Genomic DNA, 16,629 nt, shown 5'->3' with positions numbered 1-16,629 from the left:
TTATTTTATTTTATTTATTAAGAATTTGAATTAACGTAATTTATTTATAAATTTAATTACTAAAGTCTTAAAATTAAATTGATTTACTTATTCGAGCTTGGATTATTATCAGGTTGATAACACATGAAGTCAGCCTTACAGCAGACCTATAAATATGTCCAAGGAAATACAAGCCTATAGTTCTGAAAATAGACTCCATTTTTAATGACCTGCATAACTTCATTGTATCTGAATTTTCAATAGATCTTCTCTCTCTACTAGGTAGAGAGAGGTTTTTTCCCTCTACCTATTTCGGAAGTTTTACAATGGAAACTGCTTTACACCGACACTTCAAGTTAAGCAAATGAGTTTGAGCATTAGTTGCTGTGATTTTACACTTGCTTTTGTAAAATCCAAGCTGCTAAGGCTGCAGTATTGTAATATTTAAGCTGAAAAATTGCAGTTCTAAATGCAAATCTTGTTGGGTTACTCCTAAATAGTATAAAAAATGAATTCTGATTTCTTGGATCAATTATGAAATCACAAGATGGAGATGTGATCCCCATTTGAAATACAAATTTAGAATGAGTATACTCCACTCAATTCCAACAGGATATGAGAAGAATGAAGCAAAATCATCAGTAGATTCTTCAAGTATAACAAATAAATTATACATACCTTTCATCATTGCAAAACATAATTTTCTGTGACTAAATGGCTGCACACAGGGTAAAAATCTTGTAGATAAGCAGTAAAAAAACTCAGAGACTTAACATGATGAGTTTCTCTGGAGTATGCTTGACTTTGCTGTCTTTGTCTTCCTAGAAAAATATGAATATTTTCGCAAAATGGATGTAGTAGTCATAGTTATAAGAGACTGGTCTAGTTTTCTTCCCAAAATCAGGTACGTGATTTTCCATAGAGGTTTGCATAGACAATCTTAGTCCGATGCACAAGAATCATACTCAACACAACTGCAATAATGCAAAAACCTGACATAATCATGGAAGTAAGGAAGTAGCACACAGCACCTTCACATTTCAGTGGTTCATCCATACGAAACCCAGGAAAGGCTGATCCTGCATTCCACTTGTGGTGATAGTGTTCATGAGCTTGCCTTTCAGCTTCTCGGTCGTAAATGCTGCTTGCAATTAGACCAGAGAAGACAAGAGAACCTGCAGGATTTGCTAGAGTGAGGAAATTGTACAAGGCCCCAAACTTTTTCAACCCAAACAACTCCGATGCAGCGGCTGGCACGATTGCCCAATGAGCTCCATAGCCTAAGCCAATCAGTAAAGTACCAATGTACATTGCACCAGGCCACCCAAAAGCAAAGAATACATGTCCAACAGCCATAACAAGTTGTGCAATGGCCATCGCCACCGGCCTTGGATAAGCGTAGTCCCTGAAGAATGTCAAACAGATGAGTTAGAAGATTAACCATATCAGAATTGGCATGCAAATACATTCAGAATGCAAGAGAAAATGAATCAGTTCTTACCTCACAATAATCTCAGAAAAGTAACCCCCTCCAACACGGCCAAGAAAGTTCCAGATGCTAATCATGGATACAAATATATGTGTATTATCATACCCTAAAGACTGGCTCATTTGACCCAGGTTATCAATCACAGTCAATCCAGATCCAGAGCCCAATAAAAGTGAGAAAAAAATAAGCCAAAAATCTGCCTTGATTAATGCCTGCATCAAGGTGAAATCCTCGCCTCTATGTGGACCTCTTCTCCTTCTGACCCTCACTGCTCCTTCCGCAGCTGCTTGGAATAGTTTTGCCTGCAACTGTGCAATTCGCTTTTGCCTCTCTGATGCTGGAAGCATGTCTACTTCTTTAGGCTTCTCATCCTCCAACTCACTGAATATTACCTCAGGCACACAAGGTTCAGATTTCCCAGCGTCTTGTTTCTGTGGCTCAGGTAAAAGAGTCTCTTCTGCTGGATCTCTTGGTTCTTGGAGAAGACTCAATGAAATAGGAATCACAATGGGAAGCAAAATGAGGACAAACAGAACCACTGTAAAAATTATGATAACAGTGTGGCTCAAATCAAGTAGATCTTCAAGAAGCATGATCCCCATCAAATAAGCAGCCAATAGAAGGCACACACTATATATAAATGTAAAACTCGAGCCATCGGATGTTCTACTTTGTCTGTGACCTCCAACAGGTCTTACAATGAACATTAGAGCAATGACTACCATTGCTGGCCCTACTGCAACCATGAAAATGAGAGATGCATGGTTAGGAGAATGGATCATTGTATATATTTGGGTCAAAATTGCACCACTTAAACCAGCAAAGCCTTTGAGTATTCCCACCACAGGACCCCTGCTTTTGGGAAAGTTTTGTACACAAGAAACCAGAGAAACTGTATTGAAGTAGGTTTCACCATTGTTCCCAACAAATATAAGAATACACATCTGCATAATGAATTTAAAACAACTTGTCAAAGGTAAGATAAGAGACCATATTGAAAATTCTTCCCAAAGTCTCTAAAAGCAACTACGTATATGAGAAGAAGGAAAAAATTTAATAGAAATAAGACAGTTCCTGTAGTAGACGGATTATGACAGCCAAGACCATATCAACTCTATTTCACCATTGTTAAATATAATCTTTCAATCACCATACTATCTACAAAAATTGAAATGCTTAATGAAAACTGAACAGTTCATGATACAATCAAGTCCAATCATACTTAAAACCCCCTATATCACAACCAAGATGGCAAACTGGAGTAGCTCATATGATAAATAATTTTTCCTGTGCAAACAATGTGTCAGTCTCCACTTTGTTTCTTTCTTTCCCTCATAATATTCTTTTGTTGAGAATATAGATTAACTGCAAATTCAACTACTGTCACCATATCAGAAGTTCAGTAGGTACTTTATCTGAAAGAGATGAGATAGGATCCTCCAATAAATAGAAAAATAATTAGTTAGTGAGTAAAAGATCCATATGTACTCTGCACAAGCCATAGGAAAAGCTTCAATTTTTTTGTTACTGTATAATAGAGAAACTATTTTACAACATGTGGAACCTGGTTTATAATATGTATGATGTAATCCATGATTTCTATGAAAGCATTCCCCTTGGGCCCAAAAAAAAGCAATAATAAAGAAAGAAAAAAGGGTTTCCAGATCATATGTTTATGTAAGAAAAAGTTTAGAATATATTTGCTGGATGCATAGTGACAAAACATAAACAAAAAGGATAATTTGTTTTATAAGTTACAGTCTGTATGCAATGCTAAACTGGACCAGTGCTCACTCTGCCATGTGATGACAGCTAATGTTGAAGAATGCAAAGGCTTTTTTCGATCGACAGTTTAAAAAGTTTATGCAGAGAGAGATGCACCTAAGATGCCAACACTTGCCCCTTTCCTTTCTCCAGCCTGAGGGCATATGCAGAGCTTATATTTTCATGCTGCAAATCAATTTCCCCAAGAAAGTTGTATAAAAAACAAAAACAGAACAAAATATGTTCCAATACAACTATTCCTGCCAAACCAATCAGCCTCAAATAGTGCACTCCATTGATGGGAAAGTAAAGCAAATTGAAAATATCAGAAAGATTGCTGCATCAACCTCATCCTTTCCCCTTCAAGGAAGAAGAAGAGCAATAGTAAAATGCAATTTTCAAATTCCATAAAATCAAAATGGAGATTAATCTTGTGCATGACCAGAAACAAATACAGAAATGTAACAAAAGAACAGTAAGGAAATAGATGATTTGCATCACATTCTTGCTAATTATTCATAATGATAATTAAATCTTCAAACTAAAGCATAACTATACGGAACTCCAGCAACACTGTAGATTAACTGGAGAAGGAAGAAAACACCAGCAAAATTGTAGACTCAATGGACAAAGTTTCCAGTGAAGACAATTTTTCATAAATACAAAAATGATCAACAAAGAAATTCAGAAGGCAATTCACTGAATTAAATACAGACAAAATGATGATTGAAATAATGTCGGAAAGAAAAACCATAATAAAATGGAAGATTAGAAGGTACTTACAGCCCACAAAGGCAAAACAGGAGATCTACCAGTAACAACAAGCCAAACCCATCCATATCCAACAAGATTCTGCAAAGCACCAACCAACAAAGCACCCCACAAAGGCAAGATTTCAGACAAACTCCCAGCCAAGAATCCAACACTGTCCCCAAGATCCTTAGCCACACCCAAACTAGCCAGCTGCCTCTGATTATAGTTCAACGAGCTCTTTATAACTGGCGATATGCTCCCAAACAAATACCCAACACCAGCACACGATTGTATCCACATTGCAGCCACAAAAACCAGCCATCTGTTATTAAAAAAGCCAGAAAATCTTTCCTGAAACTCACCCATTCCCAAAAACAGCCAAAAAAAACTTCCTAACTTTTGAGATCAATTAAGTTCTCTGAAAAAAGAAGTAGAACGATATAGATACAGAGAAATGTGAATATCCAGAGGAGGGTGGATAAGCTTTTCATGAAAGAAATGTAGTTTCATTAGGCAAAAGAACAAAGGGGTCTCTGAGGAGAATGACGATGATATAAGATATGCTATTTTTAGTCGCCATCGACGAAATGTGCGTTGTCCAATTGTGAGGACGTATTTGCATAAATGCCACTCGTTTCTTTATCTTCGTGTCTGAACTCTGAGGGAGCAAAATACATCTTTCTCTTCGTATCATAATTTTTATTTAAAATTATTAAATATTTTTTTTTTAAATTATAATAATATATATTTTATTTTATTTTATTTATCTTTCAAAATAATTTTTAACATTTAATAAAATTTAATATTTTTAAAATAAATATAATTAAAAAAATTATTAATAATCTTATAAATATATGACTAAACATAAAATACTACTTATTACCCATAAAGTGCATTATATTTAAAAAAATATTCTCAATCAAAATATTACTTAAAACAAATATATTAATTTAACTATTTTATATTTAATATATATCCTTTTTTTCATATACAGGAGGGAGATCCCAATTAAATTAATTTAGACCAAACAACCCCAATACAATCTGCATTTAGCAGTAAGTCAGTCTCACAGTCGGAATTATCGAACCCACAAGCTCAGTCATCCGCAACACTATTAGCTTCTCTAAAATGTTTTTTAACTTTCACCTCCCAACTTTGCTATAAAAGGCTATTGATGTTGCTTAATAAATTAGAAATTCTGAAAAATCATTGACATTGTCTTTAAACTAAAGTCACAGCAGTTGCACAATCAGATTGTAATTCAATCTTCTTCCACCCTCTTTCCTAAGCCAATCTTAAAGCACTGTAAATCTCCCACAACTCCGCTTCCAAATGATCATATCTACCAAAGCAAGCGTAAAACCACCAAACCAGGAAATGGTCCCTAAAGACACCAACACAACCTCTACCATGAGAATTCACACTACCATCTGTGTTAATTACCCATCCTAAGTCACCTGGTTGCCAAGCAATGAAAGATAAATACTTCAACTCATCCTTATGCAACGAGTCTCTTTGCAATGCCACCACTTGAACCGTTTTAGTCTCCTTCAAAATAAAATCCGATGAGAGTTCAGAGTGGTGAGAATTACGATCAAAGACAAAGGAATTTCGCCACTTTCATAGCCACCATAGACCGACATCAAACACAATATCCCAAGAAACACTATTGATCTGAGCATTAATATTCTGTAAATTAGAGGTCAGTCACCTAAACACATCATTGGTATGAAAGAAATTATTTTCAATTTGTTCAGCACCAAGCTAATTCCATAATCGTATTGCCAAAGGACAATCTCTTAAAATATGGAAGATCGTTTCCGGTGCAGAAGAGTATAAGGCACGACCATCAAAATTAGTGAAACCTAAAATACTCTTTAATTTGACTGGCTTATTCTATATTTCACTTAATTATTTTAACTTCAAAATTTCTCTAATTATTGATTTAGTAATAATAAAATTTACGTATAATATTCTATGCACTAAAATACTCACAATTATTATTTATTTTATTATTTAATTAAATAAATAATTAATAATATTAATAATATTTCATAATTAATATATTTAATAAGATTATTTTTTTAATGAAATGCTAAATAGTAAGTATATTAAACATATAAAAATTCATTGATAATGATTTTAATTAAAATAAAATTAAAATAAATTATTGATAAAAATTTGAAAAAATATATAATAATATAAATATTTTTAAATTTATTTAATAGTAAAAAGAATTATTTGATAATTTTTAAAATTTTTAATTATATAGAGTGTATTTAGTTAAATATTAAAAAGATAAAATTTAATTAAAAAATATAAAAATATAAATTGAAATTGAAAAAAAATAAAATATAAAATTTTTTTACTGTTAATTCTAAATTTTACTGATCTATTATAATAATATGACGTTAACGTGGTAATTCATTCAGTTTTTTAACTATGAGTATTATGGAAATACTTTTAAAATGTTAGATTTTAATTAATAAAAAATATAAAGTGTAATAATAATAAAATTAAAAATATTTTTTATTAACTTTAATTAAAATTATATATAATTTATAAAAATTTATTTAATTTTTTTCATAAAATAAATAATTTTAAATACATGTAATAAATTCGAATTGGACTAGAACATTTTTAACAATTTTGGAGTTTAATTATTTTACGCATATTTAAAGCTTTATTTTTCATTAAATTAATATTTAAATAATTGATTGAGTATTAAAAATTACTGTTTAATTATTGAATATAAAAATTAATTAATTTATCTTTCAATTCTAAAAAATATATTAAAAAATCTTAATATTTTAAAAATTTATCAGTTAATTTTTTTATTAATTTTAATTATTAAATATTATAAAAAAATTTAAAACATTTCTAATATTAAAAAACTAATTAATACATTTTTTAAAAATTTAAGAGATTAATTAATAAATATTTTTTAAATTACAATGATTAAATAGTAAAATATTTAATAATAAAATTAATAGAAACACTAATTAATAATTTTAAAAATGTTACAAATATTTTAATATATTTTTTAAAATTAAAAAATTAATTAAATTTTTTTTAATATTATAAAAACTAAATAATAATTTTTTTAAAAAAAAATTAAAATCATAGCAGCTTTTTTTTTACTAAAAAAATCTCCCATCATCATCTGAAATTATTTTCTTTTCGTGCTTTGAAATTATTTCCCAGTTTTTCCCGGTAAAAATGACATGTGAAAGTTTGAATGAATTTCCAGCTTTTTAAAATTTTTTTTGCTGGCATGCATCATTCGAAGCAATGAAAAAAGAAGTTTGAAATTATTTCTCATAATTTGAATTCTGCGTTTACCCCACCTTTTCTTTTTCTGTTGTCCCACGCATCTCACGTGCATTCCTCTAAGCATATAAAAATATCATTTCAATTAATTACATAATTCGTATGAGTTGATTAATTTTTTTAAAATCTGACAATTTAAATTGAAATATGAAATTAAATAAAATTATTGTTATTATTATTATTATTATTATATTACTAATGTCAACTAATTAGGTTAAATTGAAAAATTAAATTTTAAAATTTATTTCCAATTCAATGTTAAAATTTTCTCTTACATTTTTATTTTATACTTTGTGTCTCCCTTCTTGGGAGAGTTCTCCCTTTTTTTTCTTTTTCGTTTTCTAAAGATCTCCCTAGATTTCTCTCTATTGCTGGTGGCCTAGTAGTCATTTTCTTTTCTGTCATAGTTTCTTGAGGACTGAGTTTGCATGTGGATTTTTTCCCCTCCTTTGAATTCTGGTGGACTGGTTGTATTGAATCTACTTTGGGTTGTCGATAACGTTTCTCCAGACATGTGGTTTTTGGGTTCTCTTGACAGCAATCTCCAGACGAGCGATGCCCTTGCAAGAATTGCTTGGATCCTCATCCGCCCTGGCTCCTTAGGGTTTCTGTTGGATTTTCTTAAATTTTGAGCTTATTTTATTTATTGGGTTGGGTTTGACTTGGACTTAATTATTTTTTTTTTTAGCTTACCCTTTTTGAACTGCTGGTCTTTTATGGCTCCAAAGCTATTGGGCTTTTTAGCCTCTTTCAAATGAAATATCAATATCTTTGTGAAAAAAGTAAATATTAAAGGGAAAAGAGAATCATTCTCATAGCAACCATCAAATATTTCACTAAATTACAAAAAGTCGTTCAAATTTCACCACTAAATTTTAAATTAATAAAAATTAAAATCATTTTAAATAATATATCTTTCTTTAATTTAATTTCAATTAAATGAATAAAAATTATTAAAAAACCTTTAAAGTTTGACTTTGACTTTAATAATTAAAAATATTTTATAAATTAATTTTTTATTTTTTATTTTTAAAATGAGAGACTAAACGATCTCTTAAATTTATTTAAATGTATTATATTAACGGATTAAGCCTATAAGTGCATAGATTAATTTCTTTTAAAAGTTTAGAATTATCAAATCTCAATAATTTTATTTGATACGAATTATATTTAATGAACGAAAAATTGATGATGTACGTTGTAGCCATAATTAGCAAGAAATAATCACATTTTATATGATTTTATTAGAAAAAAAAATGCGTTTTCTCCGTCACAAATTAATGCCCTTCATATGCCAAGGATCAGCTCTACCTATAATCCAGCATTTTAATACGAATCTTTGGTTTTGAATTAAATTGGTAAATAATTGAATTTAATATACAAATTGAATATGGATGGATCTGATCTAATAAACTAAGGCCTTTAATAAAATTTATTAATTTAAATTTAAATATGAAATAATAATAATAACAATAATATTTTTTTAAACAATTTAAATTTAAATTGAATATGGGCTGTGGACAGACTTGCGCTTGGCCCACGCAGGTTACTTGCTAGCTATAGAGGAACTATTCAATACTACAATTTTATATATAACGGATTGATACTAATTATTGATAATAATGAGATTTAACACGACCAATGACTATTATAAAATGTGTAAATTTATATAATTATTTTAATTGAATGAAGAAAAAAGGAGGGGAGTTGCTTTTGAGCAAACCAGATATGAGATGTTGTACTCATTTTAGCCTACCAATGGGTATTTACGCGGAAGTTTCCTTTGTGGCGTAGCGGCATATGAAAATGAATCCCAATTGGAATTGCTTCATTTTCTAATATTGGCTTTTCAACAAACACTTTCACCTCAACTTATAATCTCATCTCTCTCCCAGTCAAATCCATTTTCAATTATTGATCAGCTCAGAGTGATCACAAGCAGCTGAGATCCGACAAGAGCGGAACGATGTCGGATTGGGGAGCTGTGTTCGTTACTGTTGTGCTATTTATAATTTTAACTCCAGGTTTGCTGATTCAGGTACCAGTGGTCACAGATTCATCGAGTTCGGAAATTTTGAAACAAGTGGAATTTCCATACTGGTTCACTCTATCTTTTACTTTGCTCTCATTAGCATCTTCTTGTTAGCTGTTGAAGTCCACATGTACTTTGGTTCATAGCCATAGCCTGCCTCCTCTACAATTCTGAGGATTTCTCTCTCAACTGCTACTGTCAATTTGCTCTAATATTATATATATCAAGTCATAATTTTTAAAGTTTATATACTTTTTACAATTTTTCATCTTAAATTTAAGTAAGAAGTAATTATTTTGTAACTTGATCTGTATAAATTTAAATTAAATTGCAAATTCTTCTATTTCATTTAGCTAGGTAGTTTAATAGAATTATTATTATTTCTTTTAGAGATGAAAATAAGCCTCTGTTTGTTTTTCAAAAATATGTTGTATTTAGAAAATATTTTTTATGTAATAAAATAATTAATTTTTTATTATTTAATTTTAATTTTAAAAATAAAATATATTAATATCAACTAAGTATACTTTGTGGTTTTAGTATATTTAGAATGAGAAACAAAATAAAAGAATGATGTGATCATAATTTTTAAACGGTCTAAAATAAATTTTTTAAAAAATTAACACAATTATGTGCAAATAAATCTCTACTGAGCAGGAATTACCTGATAATTTTTTTTTTTTTTTTTAGAATCAGAGGAATGAAGACTTGAACTGAGTATATTAATCAAGTGATTTAGCCAACAGATTAAACCCAGTTAAAAAGCATAAAGAAGCAAATCAAGAAACATGTATCGAAGGAATTCTGTGTATTCAACAAAGGAGAAGAAGAAAAATTAACCCAACTACAATAGTAGATAGCTAGACATAGAGATGGATGTGAAGAACAACAAAAAACAAAATAAGAAGCAAACCATAGATAACCATGTGGACGAATATGGAGGCTAAGCTAGTCTTCATTTTCATGAACTCAAAAGGTCCTTCTTTCCCTGGAATCTGAAACACCAATCCCGGCGACAGAAACGCAAACAGCGCCGCCGCTATCAGAGGAGCAGCCCAGTCCTTCATAATTCTTCTTCCCTTCAAAGCACAAGAATCAAGCCAAGCATATATATATATTTACACAAAAGAAAAGAAAAGAAAAGCTTTCAAGCTATGGAGGAGGGAATAGGATTCATTCCTATAAAGCTAAAGATCAGCATCACAAATCTTATCTTATTATCAGCAATTTCAGAGCTTCTTGTAAGTAGCAGATGCCAAGGACCGAAGGGCAGGAATTATGTCAATTTTTCAAGTAATTATCCAATATTTTCCATTGAAAATTATAATAATTAAAATTAATTAAAAATAAAAAATACATTTTAATTAATAAAATAAAGAATATTGAATAATTATTTAAAAATAATTATCGCTAATATTTCTCTGCTATGTTGATGGATAATAGCAACTGGCATCTCATTGGTGGAAAGCACCATCACCGTTCATTATTATGATTATGATCATACGGATTTTATATTATGGCATAAACTTTTCAGAAGGAGGTCCACCATATATACTATTCAAAGAGAATGGATTGAAAGATGATGGGTAGGTCCCATCTGTTGCATGCTTAGCTATTGTGGAATTGGATTATTCCATTAGTTTAATTAATTATTTTATTTAATTTTATTCCTCCATTTGCTTTTTATTAATTTGTTGGTAGAAATATGATAGGACTCGGGTAGGAATCCGTGTCTTGTGGCTTTTACAAATTTGGGGTGATGCAGCCACTGGTTTTTGGCAGAGTTTTGGGAAAATATTTGTTAAGAAGCGGCTGTATATGGATTTATGGTGTGATATTATAATGCAGTTCTTATAAAATTTTATTTATTTATACTACGACGTTTATATAAATTGGATGAGAATGATTTAATTTTAATATCACGATGGAGAGCCAGATTAGCTTATGTATAATTTTTTGTAATAATTTTATTTATACTATATATATATATAGTGTTGTGTTTTACCTGATTCTTGATTTTTCTAAATATTTCTTGCTTTTACTCGATTCGTGTCTTTTCTAAAGGGATCTCAAAGAATGCAAAGATCAAATTAATCTCAAATGCAAGAGAAAGAGTACAGCTTCAAAATTTATTGTGACTAGAAGTATTTGTTTAGTTGTTTCCTTCATTTTCATATCTCTCCATTCTTCCCTTATAATCGTTAAACCTACTAAATATACTTTTTCTTATTACTTTTCTTCTATTCAATTCAAGAGATTTTTTTAGAGTTGAGATGAAAACAGAGAAAACAAATCGCTGAAATGAGGATACAGTAAACAAATCGCTAGGGCCACTTTCCCTTTATCAGCGAATTCTTTGAGATCAAGAGACGCCGAAGAGAAATTGGTGCTCTAATGCAATTGATCCGTTTCATTTCCAGAACTTTTTTTTTCTTTCAATTTGTTTTTTTTTAGTTTAACAGATATAATTAATAATTTTTACTAATTTGAGTCAAAATCTTAATTTCGAATAAAATTAAATATTATCATAAAGTTGAAGGATAAAAGTGGGATTTTCTCAAAAGAATCTACTTCAGTCAATGGTTATAAAAAATAATAAAAAAATTTGCTTGATAAAGGTGAAGATCCTGATTTCACGTGCACCGCCTCTAGGGAAGCGAAGCGCAAAATAAGAAGGGTAGAATATTTTTAAGTTCTCTTGTTTTTATGAAATTAATTAAATTATTTATATTTTAAAATACTCAACTAAAGATATTCCAATAGTCGTAAAATTTAATTTTTTAATAAAAAATTAAAACATTTTAAATTTTATTAAAAATTAAAAAATTTAAATATTTATTTTAAAAAATAATAATTGATAAAAAATTATTTTTATAATAAAATAAAATTAAAAATATGGTTTTTAAAAGTAAAACTATTTATTGTATTTATAAAATTTTATCAAATAATGAGAGATATTATCCCAAATAAAGAGATAATTATACCCGATAAATTTTTTAATTAAAATATGAGCAGGTAGATTAGTATTATGACAAATTCATCTAACAGAAATATCAATTTTAAAATTTAATAAAAATTTATAATTATTCAAAATTAAACTCCTGCATAAAATAATTTGATAAAAATATTTGTATGTGTTAAACTCCTATATAAGATAATTTGATAAATATATCTCTCATTCTTTTTCATCTCTCAAATATAAATCATTAAAATCTTCCGAATAAATCCACGGAAAATAGTTTCTACAAGATAAAATTCGAATAAGATTTCATAACTTATATCTTCGTTGCGATTTCGAAAACGAATAATAACTAGTAAATCTGTATTAAACATTACCTTTCGAAACAATCGAATTAATAAAATTTAAAGAAAAAACAACCACAGAAACAGACACATGACTCTTTTATATTAACGAAAGATCTCCTCCCAATCCTTATATGTTAACTGAGAAGTACCATTAAAATATAAAAAATTATGAAAAAATGTCATACGAGAACTAAGTTTTTATTTTCATAAAAATAAAATATCCGATTGTAACTAGTAACCAAATCGTTCAATACATTAACTGTTCGAGAACTGTTGCCATAAATCCGTTAAAAAGATTTGTATATTCTAAAAATTGATTGGATTGTATACGAAAAATATCTCTTTCATATAGAAATTATATGTGATGATCGAAATATTTTTAAAATTCTTAATAAAAATAATAATATCTAAAAAATGAAAAATAAAAAAAACTTATTTTAAATTAACTATAAAATTTAATAACTTTGTTAAAAAAATTAATAATAATTTTGAGATAATTAATGAAGGAAAGATGAAAGAATAATAGGAGGGTGGAATATTATTCTTTTGAGGTCACTTCGCACTGTGCTTTATTACCGGTAGTTACATTTCCCATGTCCCAACTCAACTGTCCCCTTCATTCACTCCCATCCCTATTCAGAGCCATACCCTCAAAAACAAATTTCCTTCTACCGTTACTACTTCACTTTACTAATCTCAAAAACAACTAATCAAAATTTTCAAGCAGCGACCTAATCGAATCTCAGATCTTTCCATCTCAAGGAGCTTATTTATAAATGGCAGACTGGGGACCTGTACTGATTGGTGTGGTGCTGTTCATTCTTCTGACTCCGGGACTTCTCTTTCAGATTCCGGGAAATAGCCGGCAGCTGTAGTTTGGAAGCATGAAAACTAACGGCAAAGCTATAGCTGTTCACACTCTCATCTTTTTTGCTCTCTACGCTATTCTCATCTTGGCTGTTCACGTCCACATCTATACTGGATGATCACGGACCCATACCCGACCCAACCGGTAAGTCCGCCGTCGCCTTTTTCTGGATGATGAAGATCTGTGCTCGCCATGCCTTCTTTTCTTTTCTTTTTTCAAATGTTCCTTTGGCTGAAACGTTGTAACTGATTGTGTTTTATGGAATATGTTTGGCTGCTAATTAATTTGATTACTCTAGACAGAATCAAAGACAAAAGCTTAGATCACAGATCTTTCATTTGGGAATTGGGAATACTCTTAAGAACATAAACCTACGCAGTGATTCTTCATTTGACATCTCCGTTTTCATTCTGATTTTCACTCTCTTCGGTGGTGAAACCATCGATTTGAATAAACATTAAATGCATATGTGACTTGCTGTTAAATTACTGGAGACTTTGAAGTTGGAAATTGATTAACAAGTGGATGTGAACCAGAGAAAATTAATTTAGCAGGGAAAATTGTATAGAAGTAGTACAAAAAGGAAAGAAATTAAGAGGGGGGGAGAGAGAGGAGCCAACCTTGTTGGCGCAGATGTTGAAATCAATTAACATGTATATGGATACCAATTGCAATGATCAAGATAGTGATTATGCAAAAGTATATTACAGCATGAATCAGAATGGCGATTCCACTAGTGTTCATGTTCCCAAATTCTACAACTCTTGTTCTTGCTGGTAGCTGGAATAATAGCCCCGGTGACAATAGGATGAACAAAACCACTGCTACCACAACTGGTCCCCAATCAGCACTCATCTCTCTCTATCTGTCTGTCACACGCATACAGTTATTTGGATGCAGAAGTGAAAGCTTTGCAGTCACTCTTCTCTTGAAGAACACATGAGAAAAGACGGGTGGGAATTAAATATGTAAGAGGGACTTGTAAGAGAAGGAGAGTAATTTTCTTGGTGATTAAGGAGATGGGGATGCGATACTTAGTGAGAAAGAAGAGGGTAGGTTGACAGGGGGGGAAAGGTATGTGTTTGTATGAAAAATTTTTACAGTATAAATTAATTTATATATGCAACCAATTAAAAAATATAATATTAATATGTGGATCCTATTATGTTTTAGATAATTTTTTTTTTCAATAATGTGAATTGATCGAATTATGCATTCGGATGTGTAAAAATTTCGAGCATTTGTGTTGAATTTTCCTGATGGGTATGAAAAGGAAGAAAAAAAAGTGCTAACTTCTTTGTTTTTTTTTGACTAAATACAAATAATTGTATGCTCGAAGGCTTCTTTTTGCTTACTTTAGAAATTGATGATGTGGATACTTTATTAAAGAAACAAATATGAGCCAAGCATGTTTAAAGTTCAATCCTATTACCTCTTAGGTGTAGTGGAAATGCTTCCTTTGTTGCATTATGATAAGGGAAAATTACTTTTTAGTCCCTTAGATTTAATGTAATTAACACTTCTGTCCCTCTATTTTGACGACCCAACACTTAAGTCCCTCACTTTCTCTTCCGTCCAAATTCGTAGTCCTTTCGTTCAAAATACCCGTTTGGTCAAAGAGTCTAAAGTGAGAGATAAAATTTTCTACCAAAAATACCCTTAATAATGTTAAAACCCCTCTCAAAATCTCTTCGTTCTTCTTCTCCCTCGCATCTCCTCAAATAGCTTGATTTGCAGTCAAATGGCTGAACTTTATAAATGGGATTATTTAGTTTAGCGAAAGATAGAATAACCCACATTAGCGTCACCGATAGCAGCACTACTACCACCGCCAGCGGCGCCAACAGAAAGAGTAGTATTTCCAATATTCATCAAGGCACAGCTAATGGCAGTGGCATGGGGATTAAGTTTGAGAGAGAGAGCTTTAACAAAATGGTGAACCAACCTCTCTCTAGAATCACTATAAGGTGAAGAACGAGAAGACAAAACAGAGATAAGGCGGTGAGCGGCAGAGAAGTCAGACTGAGAGATGAGCTCTGCACAAGTGGTGAGCAATTGGTGCATGTGGATTGCTGAAAAAGTGAACCCAGAAGTAGTTCCTCCAGGTGATGGCTATAGAATTAGATTCAGCTGATAGTGCAGATTCAAAGCTTCTTCTTCTTCTTGGTCATATGAGAAGAGAAGAATTTAGAGAACCAAGTATATTTTGCAGAAATAGAAACAACTCACAAAAAGACCCACAACCACAAGACTGATAATAATAATAATAAATAATGAGAAGTAGAGATATGAGGGAGAGTTGGGTTTGTGAGGTGAAGAATGGAAACCTAAAAACATCAGTTGCAAGAGTTAGAGAAGGACCAATAATAAGTTCATTAAGGGTATTTTTGGTAAAAAATTTCATCTCTCACCTTTGACTCTTTGACTAAACGACTATTTTGAACAGAAGGACTACGAATTTGGACGGAAGAGAAAGTGAGGGACTTAAGTGTTGGATCGCCAAAATAGAGAGACAGAAGTGTTAATTACGTTAAACCTGAGGGACTAAAGAGTAATTTTTCCTTATGATAATTATTATTTTGAGATTCAGATGCTTCCTATTTTTCATTGGTTCATGCTCTTTGCAAGCAAATGTGAGTTTTTTTTTTTATTTGTGATGAATTAGAGAAAAGAAAAAAAAATTAATAACAATATGGCACATGTCCATGGCATTGTTTCTTCTCAAAGATGAATAAAGATTAATAAAAAAAAGGTTCAAGGTCTTTCACAACACCACATCGGATAAAGGATCTTAAAGCCTACAAAAAGAAAAAGCCCAAAAACCTAGTAACTCTAAGACCTGGCTGAATACTTGACCTGTTTTTCTGAACCAGCATCAACCAAGAATTGCGTTGCTTGCCTACTGTGAAAGCTCCAGCTGCCTCCGCCAACGAAGAAACCGATCAGAAAAAAATGGTTTCTCCAATTACAATAGCCAAAGCTATACACAATAAACTGAAGACTAGGGAAGCTGGATCACCATTGAGCTACCTTCGATGGAGACTTCCAGGGTCAAAGGAGAACGGAGCTAGCAGCTGGGGAAACACATACAACATTGGAACAAGGAGG

The 16,629-nt window shown here is 30.9% G+C and overlaps 3 protein-coding genes and 1 pseudogene across 3 annotated transcripts; 1 reads left to right on the top strand and 3 right to left on the bottom strand.

The window, feature by feature from the left end:
* Nucleotides 1-598: 598 nt before the first annotated feature.
* LOC110604602 (protein NUCLEAR FUSION DEFECTIVE 4) lies at nt 599-4,588 on the bottom strand. The gene is made up of 3 exons (XM_021742842.2): nt 4,016-4,588; nt 1,481-2,412; nt 599-1,384 (listed from the first exon to the last, which is right to left on the bottom strand). Exons 1-3 carry the CDS (start codon nt 4,349-4,351, stop codon nt 880-882), a joined length of 1,773 nt encoding a protein of 590 aa, XP_021598534.1. The 5' UTR covers nt 4,352-4,588; the 3' UTR covers nt 599-879.
* Nucleotides 4,589-10,138: 5,550 nt separating this feature from the next.
* LOC122722308 lies at nt 10,139-10,634 on the bottom strand. The gene has a single exon (XM_043952793.1). The coding sequence runs from the start codon at nt 10,412-10,414 to the stop codon at nt 10,208-10,210; it is 207 nt and encodes a 68-aa protein (XP_043808728.1). The 5' UTR covers nt 10,415-10,634; the 3' UTR covers nt 10,139-10,207.
* A 2,571-nt stretch (nt 10,635-13,205) lies between these two features.
* LOC122722307 lies at nt 13,206-13,801 on the top strand (annotated as a pseudogene).
* Nucleotides 13,802-14,049: 248 nt separating this feature from the next.
* LOC122722306 lies at nt 14,050-14,789 on the bottom strand. Its single transcript, XM_043952792.1, has one exon. It carries the CDS (start codon nt 14,374-14,376, stop codon nt 14,164-14,166), a length of 213 nt encoding a protein of 70 aa, XP_043808727.1. The 5' UTR covers nt 14,377-14,789; the 3' UTR covers nt 14,050-14,163.
* Between the last annotated feature and the right edge of the window lie 1,840 nt (nt 14,790-16,629).

This window comes from Manihot esculenta, chromosome 17 (assembly GCF_001659605.2).
Source record: "Manihot esculenta cultivar AM560-2 chromosome 17, M.esculenta_v8, whole genome shotgun sequence".
In the NCBI taxonomy this organism is placed as follows: Eukaryota; Viridiplantae; Streptophyta; class Magnoliopsida; order Malpighiales; family Euphorbiaceae; genus Manihot; species Manihot esculenta.
This window is presented reverse-complemented; position numbering and strand designations above follow the sequence as displayed.

Coding starts and splice junctions, on each gene's coding strand:
- LOC110604602 (XM_021742842.2), bottom strand. CDS start 4,351: ATGGGTGAGTTTCAGGAAAGATTTTCTGGCTTTTTTAATAACAGATGG. Junction 2,413..4,015: donor CTGTTTTGCCTTTGTGGGCT/GTAAGTACCTTC, acceptor TTCATTATGCAG/ATGTGTATTCTTATATTTGT. Junction 1,385..1,480: donor TTTTCTGAGATTATTGTGAG/GTAAGAACTGAT, acceptor GACATTCTTCAG/GGACTACGCTTATCCAAGGC.
- LOC122722308 (XM_043952793.1), bottom strand. CDS start 10,414: ATGAAGGACTGGGCTGCTCCTCTGATAGCGGCGGCGCTGTTTGCGTTT.
- LOC122722306 (XM_043952792.1), bottom strand. CDS start 14,376: ATGAGTGCTGATTGGGGACCAGTTGTGGTAGCAGTGGTTTTGTTCATC.